This window comes from Bos indicus x Bos taurus, chromosome 9 (genome assembly GCF_003369695.1).
Source record: "Bos indicus x Bos taurus breed Angus x Brahman F1 hybrid chromosome 9, Bos_hybrid_MaternalHap_v2.0, whole genome shotgun sequence".
In the NCBI taxonomy this organism is placed as follows: Eukaryota; Metazoa; Chordata; class Mammalia; order Artiodactyla; family Bovidae; genus Bos; species Bos indicus x Bos taurus.
The window spans coordinates 93,896,708-93,914,755 of NC_040084.1; the positions used below are offsets into that span (position 1 = coordinate 93,896,708).

The 18,048-nt window shown below is 36.2% G+C and overlaps 1 protein-coding gene across 9 annotated transcripts in view; it reads left to right on the plus strand.

Moving 5' to 3' along the window:
• Positions 1–18,048, plus strand: part of ARID1B (AT-rich interaction domain 1B) — a 439,749-nt gene that overhangs the window by 155,203 nt on the left and 266,498 nt on the right. For all 9 annotated transcript variants that reach the window (XM_027551921.1, XM_027551917.1, XM_027551923.1 and 6 more), the window contains exon 4: positions 3,664–3,774. In XM_027551921.1, coding sequence (XP_027407722.1) covers positions 3,664–3,774 — 111 coding nt within the window. The remainder of the gene's footprint in view (positions 1–3,663; positions 3,775–18,048) is intronic.

Below are 18,048 nucleotides of genomic sequence, written 5' to 3' on the forward strand. Positions count from 1 at the left end.
TTTTTTACTGTCTAACTCTTACATTCATACATGACTAGTGGAAAAATCATGGCTTTGACTAGATGGACCTTTGTCAGCAGATTAATGTCTGCTTTTTAATATGCTGTCTAGGTTGGTCATAGCTTTTCTTCCAAGGAGCACGCATCTTTCCTGGCTGCAGTCATCATCTGCAGTCATTTTGGAGCATTGTTTCTCCATCTATTTGCCGTGAAGTGATGGGACTGGATGCCAAGATTTTAGTTTTCTGAATGTTGAATTTTAACCCAACTTTTTCACTCTCTTCTTTCACTTTCATCAAGAGGCTCCCTAGTTCCTCTTCGCTTTCTGCTGTAAGAGTGGTGTCATCTGCATATCTGAGGTTATTGATATTTCTCCTGGCAATCTTGATTCCAGCTTGTTGTTCATCCAGCGCTGCATTTTGCATGATGTATTTTGCATATAAGTTAAATAAACACGGTGACAATAAACAGCCTTGACACACTCCTTTCCCAATTTGGAACCTGTCTGTTGTTCCATGTCTAGTTCTAACTGTTGCTCCTTGACCTACATATAGGTTTCACAGGAGGCAGATCGAGTGCTTTGGTATCCCCATCTCTTTTAAGAATTTTCCACCATTTGTTGTGATACAAGATAATTAATGTTTAGACATGGCAACCCACTCCAGTATTCTTGCCTGGAGAATCCCATGGATGGAGGAGCCTGGTGGACTACAGTCCACGGGGTCGCAAAGAGTTGGACACGACTGAGCGCTTTCACTTTCACGTGGTAAAAGTAACACCTAACGTGAAAACTTTTGAAACACATGTGTACATGCCCCTGTCCCAAGCTCCTTTCACACCTTTGCTGGTTTGTGAGTCTCTGTTTTACCTTTGATCTATAACATGAAGAAGGTTAAAGCCAGAATCTGTCAATAGTGAAAAGCTTGTGGGTGAGATGAAGAAAAATAATACTGATAAAGGACTCTGGAAGGGTAGTCCACACTTCCTTGTGTGGCTCCTTTGTGCTCTAGTATTATAGTGTGGTATTCTCTTAAAGAGTCACAGTTGTGTATTGTCACAGTCACAGTCTATGTGTGAACTTATGGGTAAGCTTGTGTGCAGTGGTTTAAATGTGTGAATAACCGAGATTGCAGTGATATGTTAAGCATAAAGGCTGTTCTCTGTTGTTATTAGTTTATAAAATACAGTGCTGGATGTATTTATTTTCTGATACTGACATTGCCTTCGTGTTGTCTGTTAAATTACTTATTCCTACTTACTCTTCCTGAGATGAAAATAAGTACCTACCAGAAAATAAATATAGCTCTGAAGAGGAAAAAGCTCAGGTTTGTTAAGAGATGTAACTTTTTTGTCTTTATTAAAGCTGCCAAATGTAGACTTTATAGTCCCAGTGTAAGTTATATATGGATGATTGTTTTAGGGTAAAACGTGGTACCTTTTCTGGATGTTCTCTCAATTAAATTAATCCTTATGTTCAAACATAAATTGAAGCAGAACATGTTCCATTTTCAGTGATTCTCACTAAATTTTGTTTTTGTTGTATTTCCATCTATATTTAATAATTGAGAGCTTCTTGTGGTTAGGAATAGTGTTTGAGACTTTTGTGAAATCTAATTATTTTAAACTTTTAAGCCTTAAAAAGTGAAATGTAAAGTCATAGTGAAATTTTCTGATGTCTTTCATAGTCTATTCAGCGTTGCTTATTTTAGAGGGGCTAGTACCCAATTTAAAATGTGTGTTTACTGTAGTTGCAGTAATCTTTTCCAAGTTGTTTAGAAATCAGTTCATTTAGCTACAAAGAGAAAATAAAAAGAAATTTAAAAGACTTATTAGCACAGGGCATGTGAGCCTGCCCATTTCTCTTTATTAACAGTTTACTAAAATGAGTGTCTAACCACTACCCATAAATCGTGTGCACACGTGTGTGTTTGAGCCACAGGTGGGGATCTGCTCATTTGTTTGCCCATTGTGAGGCTGTCTTGTGCCGCCTTGGGGTTTTTGTAAAGGGTGAAGGTCCCTGAATGGAGGCCTTGTGCCCTGCCTGGTTTTGAAATCTTTGCTCTTAATATAAAGGAACCTGCAGGACATGCAGTTGGAAGTCTGTGTAACAAATCAAAGTCTGGGGTCCAGAAGCAAGTGGAGTGCGTGTGTGTGAGTGGGAATCGTCTTTCAGCCTTGGCCTTTGTCCCCCACAGCCCAGTTGTTACCGTCTACCAGCAGCCTGATTGAAGAGCTACTGTTTTAAATATTCTCCGATTGCATGTGCTGGAGACTTCACCTGAATGTTACCAGATAAAAGCCTGGACAACTGGGTGTAATTTCTTCCAAAAGTGTAGGGCATTCTGCACTACTAGATGTCTTGACTTGTTGTGTATATAGGGAAAAGGAGTTGGTTGGGAAATGCTATATTGTTGGCATGCTCTTTACCTCAGAGCCTCTTTAAAGGCAGTCTGCACCAAAACTTTGCTAGGTAAGTCTGGTTTGTACAGCTTGTGTACTTTTAGTACCAGCTGTTGGTCCAAAGTTTCTTGGCTTCAGAAGCTGTGTAAGTTCAAGTGTATACTGTATGAGAAAGGGGTGGGGCAACAGAAGCTTTTTATAGGGTTTCAACTCATTACCATTAATTTCTAAAGTGGTATTTTGAAAATTTAACAGGGGAAGTAAAACTTATATATAAAATGTTTCTTTAATTCTAATATGTATTTAAACTGACAGGGAAAAGAAGAGAATTTTATTTTCAAGTGATATTTTCCGTTCTTTTTTTTCTTCCCTATCAGAAACTGGTTCTTCAACTTACAGTGCCAATTAAGAAATGCTATAATAAGCATTTTACTTTCTGTCCTGCTATTTGACTTCAGGTGTAAATGGGCCTAGAATGTTTAGTAACTAAGTGTACATAGTTAAACAACTAGAGAGCTGACATCCAGTAAGTTTGGTGTGATATTTGGTTTGTATAATATTATTTCAGCATACTATTAAATCATGCAGAATTCTTTCTGGAAAAGTATTCAAGAGGATGCCAGAAAGGCCATGTTAGTAAGTTGTTTCTGTACTTCAGTAGATTTTGAGTGTGTTTTCTTCCCCACTACTGTTTCATGCTTTATTATGGTTCTTTGATAACCATGCTATGTGAATGTATGGAATTCTATATATGAGTGTTTATTGGTCTTGTAGAAACCTCAGGATACTGTCAGCTTAACTGTTGTTCTATGGGTTATTGAGAGGACATCTTAAAAGTCAGGTGATAATAAAGTTTTCATTGATTATTTTAACAGTTTCAAGGTAATATTAAAGGCAATTCAACCAAAATAAAAATTAATAATATGAACTTTTGGTTTGCTCTAAGAGTTTAGTTATTGCTAGCTTTCTTTCCCATCTTTTACTGACTATCACCTTCCTGCAAAACTCAAATACAGTCTTTAGTTTGTATGGTCACATAATATATTTAATTGTTAATTATACATGTTTTTGCTCTTGATGATATGCTGCCTTCTTGGGTATTTTATTTTTGCTTCTGAGAAAGTGTTACAGAAGTGATAATTACATGTATATGTCTGCTTAAAGTAACATAAGTTGATACTTTGTGATAAGCCTTTGCTTCATCTTAATTACCAAAGAAGCTTATAATTCATTGAGATATTTCTTTATATTTGTGTTTGTTTAGGATATGTCTCAGGAAGGCTATGGAACTAGGTCTCAACCTCCTCTGGCTTCTGGAAAACCTAACCATGAAGACTTGAACTTAATACAACAAGAAAGACCATCAAGTTTACCAGTAAGACAGTTAATTGATTTGGAAATGCAATGAGTTACGGATTTCTAAAATTAGCATTTGCTTTTGTTTATTGTACTTTGTATTAAGACTTGGGGGACAAGTTTCTAGATTTCAGATGTATTTGTGATTTATTAATTTTTGAGCATTTCCTTCTTAAAGGAGCTGTGTAGTTCTGAAAAAGTCTATTTCATTAGTAGGTCTCTCCATGTCCAATGTTGTAGGTATCTCTGAATCCAGTTGGAAGCCTTTATTTGGCTGATAGGTTTTGTGGCAGAAAGATGTTACTGTTGTACAGTTGTGCTTTGCATAACATGGTGCTTCCTGGTAGTGATTCAGAACAGAGGTATCTATATAAGAGTTAAATGGAAAGGAAATTCCCATTTGGCAAATAATATAAATGATGAGATAAAGTGTCTAGTGGTAGTTTGAATTTCTTCAGAGACTTTATGTCATGAGAAATGACTTAATCTTTTTTTACTCAAAAGAAAGTATTTTAATTTAGAATTGCAAAATATAGCTTCTAAGTGTTTCCATTAGCAAATCACTGTATTGGGCCTGTTGACTATGGTAGTAGCTGAGTTACAGGTTACATGTTAATTTCCTTTAATAGTTCATCTGTGCTTAATTTTCCTTTTTCCTCCCATAGGCAACCTCATTTAAATTAAAATGAATTCCTTATAAATTAAAAGAATATATGTGTGCAAACAAATTTTTATATTTATTTTCTTGTTAAAATATGTTGACTTAAAGAACTATTGTTATTGCTTAATCTCTATTAAGAGATAGTGTTCAAACTAGCCATGATTGTAATTTGAATTTCAAATATGTTTACATTAAATAAGATTTATCATATTGTTGCTAAACATTTGAGAACCAGCATTTGTGAAGAATGTTATATGTGACATACCCATTTCTAAGTTACATATGGCCTTAGAGTAGAAGGTAAGTAGAGGCTACATGATATATAATATCTTTGCATCTGATGCACATGTCCTTGAAACTATAATTTTTACAGGTTTTATTTCTATGGTGGGAGGTGCGTAAAATTTACTGTGGTCATTTTTTTAGTTACACTGAAATATTTATTGTCTAGTTATTTGGTTTTTAAAGGAATGAAAAAGGTAATGGACTCTGTTTTATGCTGTAAACTTTTCTCTTCAGCAGATAATCCAAAGTTTTTGGTGAAGCGTGTGTGTTTGTCTGTGTGCATGCATGCAAATGCACGTGGATGCTGACGATAAATGCAACATTTGCTGAATATTTGGAAGTTGGCTTGTGGTTTTAGGAAATTTAAATTGACTCATGGAAAGGTGGACAGTGAATTCTGCTTTTTTCCACTCAGATTTTTAGTGTTTTAGATAAGCTCATCCTTATAGGTTTCTCATTGGCTGGTGATGGGTACCGTTTACCGGTTGGAAAGTTTGTTATAAACTGATGCTGGTTTTCTGCATAGGTCTAAGAGTAGTTTGCAGTGTACTGCTTTCTTAATATCCATTTGATCTTTTGGGTCACTTACTAGGCTATGCTTCTTTTCATTGCTCTGCTTTGGAATGAATGGTTGATGTTCAGCTAACTCTATAGCATAATTAGGGGAGGGTTGGGGTGGCAAGAAGTGTGGTAGTCCCAGAAAATTGAAGAGTTCTGCTTTGGGATGCTGCTTTTTAAGTCAATTATTAGAGAAGAGACTCAAAGTATTTTAGGAAATGAACTAGTATATTCTTCAAGAAGTTAAGTCTTCTGGATTATTCTATTTGTATATGTATAATGGCTTACCTTCTTCCTTAATGTTTATCTTGCCTCCTCCCCTAGAGGATTTAAGGTTGCTCATAATGTAAATCTTCTTATGAAGCTGTTGAAAAAAGAAATGCCCTGATTGGTATTTTCTTTTTGTTTTTTTTGGTAACTCACAGATAAATAGGATGCTGATTGACTCAATAACATTCCAGTAATCTTTTTTTAGAGATGAAAGTTTCCAGGTTTTATGGTGACTACATAAAAACATCAGTTACTGAATAAAGGAAAAATCGTAGAGCAGTTGGTTGTACCCCCTGCCCTCAGTCTGTTAAGATAAAAATTGGCTTTATTTAAATGAATTTTAGTGCTCTACTTTTCTTTCAACAGGCTTTGTTTGTGTAGAAACGTTTTCTATGTAGGGTTTACAAATATATTTTTATTTATGTAAATGCTGCATCAATATGTTATATAAAACTAAGGTAATATCAATTTGAGGGAGAGATTTGTTGTTATTCTGTACGGCTCTAATATCATGTATTTTTACTCTTACTAAATATTTTAGTTCCCTAACTTGGGTAAATTGATTGAATAAGTACCATGAAACTATATATATTTGTTATCTTATCTGAATTGGTTATTAAATCTTTTGTGGATTTAGGCTGTGTTTTTTCCTTTTCAAGTGTCAGTGATAAAATTTTGTCTTTTTACTGAAGATTAAAGGCAATCCATCATATTTTTAATCTTTCGTTTTGTAATTTTGAGTCAAATTCAGGCTCTTACCTGTTCATTTAAGAATATGTGGTAAAAATTATTCTAATGTATAATCAAGTCTATAACCATTGTATATGTGACTATAAGAAGGAAGCTTCTGAAGTAATTGTTTCTTAATTTTTTGCTTAAATTGAGTTAGACTGATAAGAGTTTGTAGTGTTTTCCTATAGCTCTGCATGTTTGATATTTTCTTTAGTGTATTTTTGTTATACAGTTAACTCTCCATTATAAGAAATCAAGGTATTTCCTTATGCTTGATCTAGAATTTGATTCTCTCAGCAAGCTGTCCTTTCACCATGGTTTAAATTGGTATTTGTCTATATTTGCATGTCATTAAATTCTTGATGATCTTCAGTAGCTAATGCAGTTTTGTTTTCTGGCTGACAAGGCTCTTTAGATCATCCACGTAAAGCCAGTGACACGTAAATTAATATTTGTTGTCTTGCTGTCTTGGGGCCATCACCAGTAACGTTTACTTTTCACTTAATGCACTCAGACCTAAGCTCGGAACAAATCTTCCGAAATAAGATTTCTATACTAATTTCTTTCTTTCTTAATCATATAACCTTTTTCCTGTTGAAGTTCATTAGCTTACATATCCTTGATGTTACCATTATTAAGAAATCTTAGTATATAACATAATATAAGAATTAGCTTGAAGAATTCTGTCTCCTTGGGATATTACCACTTAAAATTTTAGCACATTCTATAGTTCTTTTCTGCCTCTAATATTGATATGAAATGAAGCCATCATTAAGCAAAATATACAGTGGAATGCTAAAAAAAACTGTTACAGCTTATCAACACTTTTATTTTGTAAACATTGAGTGTATCTTAATTTACACTTTAAGATAACTCCCCAAATGCAATTTTAATACATTTCTGTTGAGTCTTTTTAACTTTTTCATCACTTATGGCATTTGCTAGTAATCCTCTTATTGCTTTCATAGTTGTCTTGCCTGACCCTCTTATCCCTAAGAGACGAGGATCTTTTTTTTATAGTATTTGTTATGTTTTTAGGTCAGTTCAGTCACTCAGTCATGTCTGATTCTTTGTGACCCCGTGGACTGCAGCATGCCAGGGTTCCTTCTCCATCACCAACTCCCAGAGCTTGCTCAAACTCATGTCCATCGAGTTGGTGATACCATCCAACCATCAAATCCTCTGTCATCCCCCTCTCCTCCTGCCTTCAATCTTTCCCAGGATCAGGGTCTTTTCCAGTGAGTCAGTTCATTGTATCAGGTGGCCAAAGTATTAGGGCTTCAGCTTCAGCATCATTCCTAAAAGAAATCATTCAGGACTGATTTCTTTTAGGATTGACTGGTTGGATCGTATTGCAGTCCAAGGGACTCTACAAGAGTCTTCTCCAACACCACAGTTCAAAAGCATCAATTCTTTGGCGCTCAGCTTCCTTTACAGTCCACCTCTCACATCCACATGTGACTACTGGAAGGACTGATGTTGAAGCTGAAACTCCAATACTTTGGCCCCCTGATGCGAAGAACTGATTATTTGAAAAGACCCTGATACTGGGAAAGATCGAAGGCAGGAGGAGAAGAGGATGAGATGGTTGGATGGCATCACCGACTCAATGGACATGCTGCTGTTGCTAAGTTGCTTCAGTTGTATCCAACTCTGTGCGACCCCATAGTCCAACTCTGTGCAACCCCATAGACGGCAGCCCACGAGGCTCCCCACGTCCCTGGGATTCTCCAGGCGAGAACACTGGAGTGGGTTGCCATTTCCTTCTCCACAATGGACATGAGTTTGAGTAAACTCCGGGAGTTGGTGATGGACGGGGAGGCCTGGTATGCTGCAGTCCATGGGGTTGCAAAGAGTCTGACACGGCTGAGCAACTGAACTGAACTGGAAAAACCATGGCTTTGACTAGGTGGGCCTTTGTCAGCAAAGTAATGTCTGCTTTTTAATATGCTGTCTAGGTTGATCATAGCTTTTCTTCCAAGGAGCAAGCGTCTTTTAGTTTCATGGCTGCAGTTCACCATCTGCAATCATTGTGGAGCCCCAAAAAACAAAGGCTCCAACTGTTGCCACTGTTTCCCCATCTATTTGCTATAAAGTGATGGCACTGGATGCCGTGATCTTAGTTTTCTGAATGTTGAGTTTTAACCCAACTTTTTCACTTTTCTCTTTCACTTTCATCAAGAGGCTATTAGTTCCTCTTCACTTTCTGCCACAAGAGTGGTATCATCTGCCTATCTGAGGTTATTAATATTTCTCCTGGCAATCTTGATTCCAGCTGTGTTTCATCTAGCCCTGCATTTTGCATGATATACTCAGCATATAAGTTAAATAAGCAAGGTGACAGTATACAGCCTTGACACACTCCTTTCCCAGTTTGGAACCAGGCCATTGTTCCATGTCCAGTTCTAACTGTTGCTTCTTGACCTGCGTACAAGTTTCTCAGGAGGCAGATCAAGTGGTCTGCTCATTCCCTTCTCTTGAAGAATTTTCCACAGTTTGTTGTGATCTACACAAAGGCTTCATAGTCAATGAAGCAGAAATGTATGTTTTTCTAGAATTCTCTTGCATTTTCTGTGATCCAGTGGATGTTGGTAACTTGATCTCTGGTTCATCTGCCTTTTCTAAATCCAGCTTGAACATCTGGAATTTGTCAGTTCACGTACTGTTGAAGCCTGGCTTGAAGAATTTTGAGCATTACTTTGCTAGTGTGTGAAATGAGTGCAGTTGTACGGTAGTTTGAACATTCTTTGGTTGCCTTTCTTTGGGATTGGAATGAAAACTGACCTTTTCCAGTCTTGTGGCCACTGCTGAGTTTTCCAAATTTGCTGGCATGTTTGCAGCACTTTCACAGCATCATCTTTTAGGATTTGAAATAGCTGGAATTCCATCACTTCCAATAGCTTTGTTTGTAGTGATGCTTCCTAAGGCCCACTTGAGTTCACACTCCAGGATGTCTGGCTCTAGGTGAGTGATCACACCATCGTGGTTATCTGGGTCATGAAGATCTTTTTTGTATAGTTCTTCTGTGTGTTCTTGCCACCTCTTTTGAATATCTTCTGCTCTGTTAGGTTCATACCTAATTATTATGTTTGACTCAGTAAGTGTTTTCTAATAGAATTTATGTAAGAATTGTTAAATACATTCTTCCCCCAGCTTCAGAATTTTCCTTTTAATTGCTTATAGAATCTTTCCCAAGGTATCAAACTGACATCCAAAGAGCATATATTCTCCATATGCTACTTATTCTAAAAGAGTATATGAATGTGGTATCTGTATTGGCAGGATGGTTTTATTTTTAAAACTATTTTCTTTTATTGTAGAATGACATTTGAGTTTACTTCGATAACCTTAAGCTCCAAGAAAAAGTGGGCACTTTTGTAGTATTAATCTAAAAACAGTTTGAAAACATTATTTTCTTAGTAATATATATTTTTAATCGTGAAAATAAATAAATTTACAAACAGTAATCATAATTTCAGTAATACAGTACAAAAATATGTTGCTAATGAATTATTTATAAATATATATAAAAATTTTTAAAAACAGGTTTTGAATTTTTATCTTCCATGTTTTAAGCAAATAGTGCTCTCTCCTCTAGGGAGTCTTGAAGAGTTGTGGATACTCCTCAGTTTAGAAATAACTTAATTTGTTTTTTCTTTAGCGTGACCTGCCACCGGTTTGTATTTCTGATAGTAGGTCCATTATTCTGTTTACCTAAGATACGGACTAATGTCAGTCATATTCAAAAGGCCTTTGAAGGCCCATCAGGTCATTAAAAACCTCGTTCTGACCTTTTCTTCCTTAAATAGGAAACATTTAAAGAGGTTGACATGAAGAGGGTTTGAGCTTTCCAAGTTTAGTAAAAACTCTAAATGTCCTGTGGAAAATAGGGCTTATGACACTTCTATTGAGTTTGCAATTAGAAGGAAGTATTGAGGATTACATAAAACATTTTTTTCCACTTTGTGAAAGGAAGGAGGTAGTAAATGCTGGTTGTTCTTTGAAATAGTGTTAAACAGGATGTTGGAAGCCTGAAAGAGAATGGTTGGAAAGCTGTTATTACCAGGAATATTCTTTGGGGTTAGGCATTAGCAACAGAGCATGTAATCATTTGCCTTTACCGAAAAAGAGTACTCTATGTATGTGTTTATTTTATTAGTCTTTAATGACATATGTGGGGTTAGGGGTGGATTATCATGCACTTTGGAAGCATGTAAGAAAAGTTATATGCTAATAAGAACATTTTAAGTGTGTGGATTTGATAATATAGTTCCTGTGAATGATTGGAAACTATTGGAAAAAGCTTTAGTAAATGGAGCATTTTTTAAAAACTGGGTTTTGCATTTTATCAAGTTCTCAACCCATCTAAGAACACAGATTATTAAGATGATCTTAACCTGTTAGTTGGCAGGTTTTTGTAAAACTTAAAATCTGTCAAGTAAGAATTAGATGTATGGCTGCTGAATGAACTTTAAAAAAAAATTTTTTTTTATTTGTATCTTGAGCTTGATTTAAAGGTTATCATTAAAAGGTTAAGAGCATAACTGTCATTTGTTGATTGTTCTCAAATCATCCTGAACATTTAAAAAATTCCAAGTTAATAAAAGAGAAGTTTAATCTGTTGTTCCCTTAGCCCATTGTTCAGCATTGATTATCCCCATGTGCAGCTGAAGACATCATGTGTTGGTTATCACTGTTTCCTAGGTGTCATTAGACTGTGTTGAGTCTTGGTGTCATGGAAGAGTTGTAGAAAGTGGGCACCTGGTGAAGGGAGCAGGAGGTTCTCTTAGGATGTGTCTTGTCCACACGAGTGTCCGTAGACACGGTTAACCATTTGGCACAGTTTTGAAACTGGAGGTACAGACACATTTTAATACCTTGGAGAAGTGTTAAGTGGAGCACAGCACACTCTGTTTCTTAACTAGGATTTACCATATTTACAAATGTAATTTTAGCCTCTGATCTATGCTATATGGAGATGTCAATATTTTTCAGATTAAATTTGAGAGAAATATGAAAAGACCTTGCTTTGAAATCCTAATTTAGAAAAAATGATAGTGACTTTGACAGATGTTTATTTTCTAACATGGATTATTTCTTTAAGATGTGATAATTTGTAAGTTTATCCCCCAGAGTATTTTTGTGATACTTTGAAAATAGAGGAAACAGTTGAACTTCAGCAAGGTAAGAAGTCATAGGAAGTGAAAAGGTATGTTTCTCCCTCTTTCAAAACAATCTTCCACTTAAATGTTTGTTCTGTAAATGAATGTTCAATAAAACCTCACCAGTTTGGATTTCTTCCAGGTTACAGCAGGCTAAATATATGGAAAGTCTGAATAAATAAGTATTTTAAAAGAACTATAGTTTGTTTTTAAATAACTCAAATGGTTGTGTGCAAAGTGTTTCTAAATTGAGATCTTTTAGTCCTTTTGAAATACATGGGTAATTCTAAATTCCTTATAGCTGAGATATTTGCTTAGTGGCAAAATGTTATTTTAAAAAAATCATCTAATTTTTAGAAGCATGTTTTAACTAAGCATATCCCCCTGCAGACCTTTTCACATAATATTCTGAGGCTTTCCATTTAAAAATTTGGGGGAAATGAATTTTAACCCATTTTATGGAACTGTCAATTCACAAAAAAAAAAAAAATGGATTCCCATAAAAAATACACAGTAGCTAAAATTGGAGATGAAGAGAGGCTGAAACATAACTGATTTTCAGGATATTGGTTTTGATAATAGAAGGATAACTATGATCTATAGTTGATAAATGAGGCTCATTAAGTAAGGGATGATAAATGCAGATATTCCTGGCTAATAGAAAAGTCGGCATACATATTTTGCTGTAACAAAGGGGAGACTGGGAGGTTCTGACCAGCTTTTGGCTCTTCAGGGGCCCTGTGTGAGACCGTGGAGCCTTCTCTGTGGCCTCACAGGCTGGAATGCATGTAACTCTCAAGTCTGTCAGCAAACAGCCACAGAATCATACCTGGACGTAAGCCTGTCTTACCAGAGCTACGGTCTCTGAACAGAAGGGGGCAGGCAGCAGTGTTGGACTTTTGTACAAACCACAAAAAGCATTGTGTGTGAGGGATCCTCATATGTGGGCATGGGACCTCAAAATACGCTTTAATCCATTTTTGTTGAATCTTTTGAACTTTTTTATCCCTTATGGCATTTACTAGTCATCCTCTTATTATTTTATAATTGTCTTGCCTCTCCCTCTCACCCCAACAGACTAGAATCTTTTCATAGTATTTATTATGTTTTCAGTAAGTATTTCATAATAGAATTTATATAAGAAGTTTTAAATAAGTAGATCGTTGTCAGTGTAGCTCCTTTGAGTTTTAATTTTGATTTTTTTATGTGAGAACAAAAAAATGAGTGATGTTCAGAAGTACCCTTTCTTATTTTAACCTACCGTTTCTGTCTCTATAAATGGTAGTTCTTGGCATGTTGAGCTAGAAAGCCTCCCCTTTTTCTTCCTAGTGCTTCTCCTGTTCTACCCTGCTAGAGGGGTAGCAGGCTTCCTCCAGATTATACAGGCTTAGCCATTGTTAAGACTTTGAATGCATTGAACTTTATATTAGCCAAGTTAGCTGGGAAGTAAATTTTAATTTGCAGAGATCTACTTTGTAACTGGAGGCACAGGTCTGTTTTATGTAACAAGAGATATATAACCAGCAGGAACTCATGGTAGCATTTGTGAACTGGTTAATTGCTCTTATTTTTCTTTTGAAGTGGAGGTAACTATTTTTAATAATAACTGTCGGTTTAGGAAAGGAAATAAATATATAGAGAGAAGGTTCTTACCTGAGAGCAAAAATTTCTATTCTTCCTTCATAATGTAAGATTTTAGAGTTGTCTCTCTCTCATCTTTTTTCTCTGCCTTCGCAAAATTGTTGTAAAATAACTGAATGGTCTTGTTTTCCTTTGTTTGGGTCAAGAAATTTTAGCTGAAAATTGTTACTGTGTGAAAGAAGATTATTGACTCAACAAGCCTTCAATTTTCCGTGAATAACACCCCCACCCCCTAGCTTCAAGAACATGCCGTGCATGCATTCTATTTTAAAATATAGACTATAATTTAAAACAGGCAGTTTGATGCCCCACTGAACTTTGTTTAAGCCTTGAATAAAAGAGGGGAGAAAAAAGCTTTAAGCCACAAAAAAGTGACTAAGCTTTCACAACCACTTTTCTTCATAATACATTTTATGGAAAAAAAAAAAGCTTCCAGGTACTGATGTTTTCTCTTTCCTTATGACCTGCATTTTATCCAGTGTTAGACTGTGGTGTTTGCATTTTTTTCTCTTTATTTCATTATCGGCCTGTCATTCACTGTTGAAAGTATTCAGAGTAGTGTTCATTTGCACTGGAATGTGTGTGCTGTGTGTATCTGTGCATGTTGTCCACATACAGTGTGTATGAGAAGACTGATTCTAAAACTGAACACATAGTCTTTAGTATTCACTTATTGATAGCTAATTTTCTAGAGTTCTCTTGTTTTAAGTAGTACCTGATTATTAGACCAAAAGTGAAAGTGTTAGTCGCTCAGTCGTGTCTGACTTTTTGCGGCCCTGTGGACTGTGTCCATGTAATTCTCCAGGCAAGAATATTGGAGTGGGTTGCCATTCCCTTCTCCAGATTAGTAGACTAGACTGATATAAATGTTTAACTGTAATTATTTTTTTACTATCAGATCATTATAAAAATGATTCACTTAGAAAGAAGCAGTTTATATTACTTGCCTCCCTTCTCACAGAAATGAAAGTGAACAGCTTATAATGACTTGTATGGAAGGAATGATGACTTCGTTTTAATAAAATAGTATATTTTGAACTGAAAACCTGTTGTAATGATAATGGCTGAATGGGAAACAGAACTGAGTCTCAGCCAAGGTTCTGATCTTGAGTAGTTTGTGTCACTGCTCAGGATGTGTGTGTCTGAAAAGTGAATGTTAGAGCATATTCCAACTTCTAGATTTTACATTAAAGGCTTTCTTTGTTAGTATATAAGAAAAGCACTGATAAAAACGAACTCTCTTCTTTCAGGAAGAAATTAAATGAGAGAAGGGCAGCCGTCTAATAATAATCGTCAGTAATGGTCTGTGTATGCCCTTGGTGGTTTCTCTCCCATTCTTAGGAGCCATTTGCTTTTGAACATATTTAGGGATTTGAAAGTGAAAATCACTTAGTCATGTCCGACTCTCTGTAACCCCATGGACTGTATACTCCATGGAATTGTCCAGGCTAGAATACTGGAGTGGGTAGCCATTCTCTTCTCCAGGGGATCTTTCAAACCCGGGTCTCCCACATTGCAGGCAGATTCTTTACCAACTGAGCCATCAGGGAAGCCCAAGTATACTTGAGTGGGTAGCCTATCCCTTCTCTAACGTATTTTCCTGACCCAGGAATTGAACCAGAGTCTCCCGCATTGCAGGCGGATTCTTTACCAGCTGAGCTACTAGGGAAACCCTTAGGGATTTAGGGATTTGGGGTTGCCTGATTGAGAGCCTAGCCTTACTCTTTAGGTCATTGGGGAGCCATGGGCCTTTTTGTGGACTCTGTCTCTAACTTCTCAGGAATTGCAGAGGTACCCCTCTCTCCCCATGTGATCAGTCTGAGAGTCTGAGGTATTTGAGTCAGGGACATATAGGGAGGAGAAAAGTTCACAGAGAAATTGAGAAGTACATATTCCAGATTCTTTATGAACTCCTGCTAAAGCAGGGGTTTGGGGGTAGTGGGGGGTGGGTAAAAATGACAGAGCTGCTGCAGAACAATGAAATCTTGTCACTGTGTAATGCAGAGTCTAATGCCTTTTTCTCCTGGACCAGTGGGAACTCAGTAGAGACAGTTTTCTGAACTAAGATGATAAGGCATGAATGGATTTTAATTTCATGCTGGTGAAAGAAAGGCCCTGCTAGTCTATATCTGAGGACTCTATTTACTTCTGACACTCCAGGTTTACATTTATATATCATAAAGTAGTTTAATAATAACTCTGCTTTCTCAACTGAGATTTACCACCAGTGGAAATATAGTGACCCAGGAATATAAAAGCCACCATTTCTTTTTAATGAACCCAAACCAGTTTTAATGCCCCCCTGCATTTCTACATTATGTTTCTATGTGTTTTCTAAGGCTTTGGAGCTTGCTGGCTTGATCTGGGTAGAATGCTATGCTATTAATACAAGTCTTAACTTTACCTGTTACTTTACTTCTCTTTCTATCAAAGAACATAATGGTGTACCTTGAGGTGGTTAGCACAGACGCCACCTGATCCACAGGTAAATGCCTTCTCTCAAAGTAGGCTAGAGTTACTGAACCTGGAGACCACCGAGTGACAGGCCTGTACAGCAGTATCTTCCTGCTCCCATCTGAAACCTGCCCTGATACTGATACTCTTCTCCTTTTTCAAAATTTTCTAATATAAGTAGGGATTTTCACTGGTCTCTATTTTTTCCATGGATTTGGGTGGTTGAGTGCAGTGAACCACTTAATAACCTTCTGCCACTACAAATATGTGGTTGGTCTTTTGTAAGTATCTGTATCTAGAGAAAATTTGGCTTCAAAATAATAATACATGAATTATATGTAATAATTTATTATTTTAAAATATCTTGTTTTATATAAGTAAAATTTTCAATTAATTGACCCTGGAAACTGCTAGTAACAGAAAAGTAAATATGCCCAGAGTAGATTTTTAGTGAATATCCTAGGTAAAGTACATAAACGTTAAAGACAGGACTTCCTGACATCTGTTTTGCCTCCTCGAAGCCACATCCCACCCCATTCTTCTATTTTTGAATGTCTGCGACTTTCAGGTTACCAAGACAAGTGAATTATACCAGGCTTTTTAGTTATGAAAAGCCTTCATTTTCAAAGTGCGCTTATTACTGCCGGAGACAGACAACTTTAGAGCTCTTGTATTATCTCAATATTGAGGTGAGTCAAATTATTATATTACCAAAGGTAAAGTAGATGACCAGTGCAAGTTTGATACATGAAGCAGGGCACTCAAAGCTGGTGCTCTGGGACAACCCAGAGGGATGGGGTGAGGAGGGGGCGTTCAGGATGGGGAGACACATGTACACTAGTGGCTGATTCATGTCGATGTATGGCAAAACCCACCACAATATTGTAAAGTAATTAGCCTCCAATTAAAATAAATAAATTTTTAAAAGTGATAGCAGTGAGAATGCAAATGGAGACTGTTGTGGAAATAAAAGGAGGGGTGAATGGTGGATGCTTTTAAGGTTTTTGAGCTTAGTGACCAGGAGGTATGATAGTGTTGGTGACAAACACAGAATGGTGGTGGGGAGTTGGTTTGGGGAGAAATGAATACCTAGAGATTTTTGAGATTAAAAAGCGTAATAACTGAATAACTGTGCTGGAATTCTAAAGCTCCTATAAGAAAGTAAGTCAGCTTTGCTCTCACAGCCTTATTTTTTGTATAGTTCTTTATATGAGTTAAAAATGGTTGCATAGGCTTTAACTTTACATTTCATTTAAATTCTTGGAGATGATTTGAAGACTGTCATATCAGAGTTTGTATAAATAACTCAGCAGATCATTCCAGAGAGTTTCTAACTCTAAGTGGAATAAGACAAAAGAGTACAATCTCAAGAAATAGATGAAACTTTAGTATTTTTTTTTTCTTCAGTTGACATTCATGTCTTGTCTCATTTTCTTTGCTTTTAGGATAGTGTAGTAAGTTATACCCTAATATGTTACTTTCCTTAGATAGGTCCAGGTTGTTTTATATTGCTGTGTTTGGTTTACTTTTGAGTGATTTAGACTTTTTTTCTTGCTGTACCAATTCATTTTGGAGGAACATTCATTAGTTACCTCATTATAATTTCTTCTTTCCATAACTTGTTTTGAGTATGTGTGTTTGTGAGCCTAGTATACAAATTTATGTCTTGTGGCGGCGGGTGGGGGGCAGTGTGTGTTTTCTTCTTTAATGGTGACAGTGCGAGGGGGCAGGGAACCTAGTTTTAACATGCTGTTTTTGAAAGATGTTCTCTTTTACTTTAGAAATCGTTGACCCTTTGAGCACCGAGAGTTTCTGTGATACACTGGAATCCCAGCTGAGGAAGTGAGATCTCAGGGATATGACCTTGAACTCTAAGGGATACTCTCTTGTTTTTTGTCAAGCTTCCCTCTCCCCTACATTTTCTTTACTTTTAAAAGTGCTGTAATTTTCACTTCCTACATACAGAGCAAAGGTTTAATATAAATGAGTTCTTAAAATGTGTGTATTTTTACATATTTAATTTGATTCAGGTTTTTAAAATTCTGTTTCCCAAATGTGAAAATGGCAGGAAACTTACCTCGCAGTTTGACAGCAGCAGAGCTACTTTGAGTCTGTAGCTTATTCCATTATAGCAGCTGCCTATATGCCCACTCCTCATGTCCTTATGAACTTTGATTGTTAAACCTAAAAGTCCTTCTTTTTTAAAAAAATAAACGGTTTTATCAATTTGATTAAATTATGAGCATCCTTGAATGAATATGAATCGCTTCAAATTTCCCCAAGTTTTTACTTTTCATGGTTACTGCATTTATGCTTCTCCTGAACTATCATGCCTAAATGTTGACACCCTCAATTAAGGCACAAGATGTCACTTTACATGGAAAAACTCAACTACATTTAACAATCATTTATTGATAGCCTCCTTTGTTTAAAATTTTGTATTAGATGTAATAAAATAAAAATTTTAATTATTTTACCAACTTATTAGTGTTTGTTCTTTCCTGTAAAAATTTAGGGGCTTCCCAGGTGG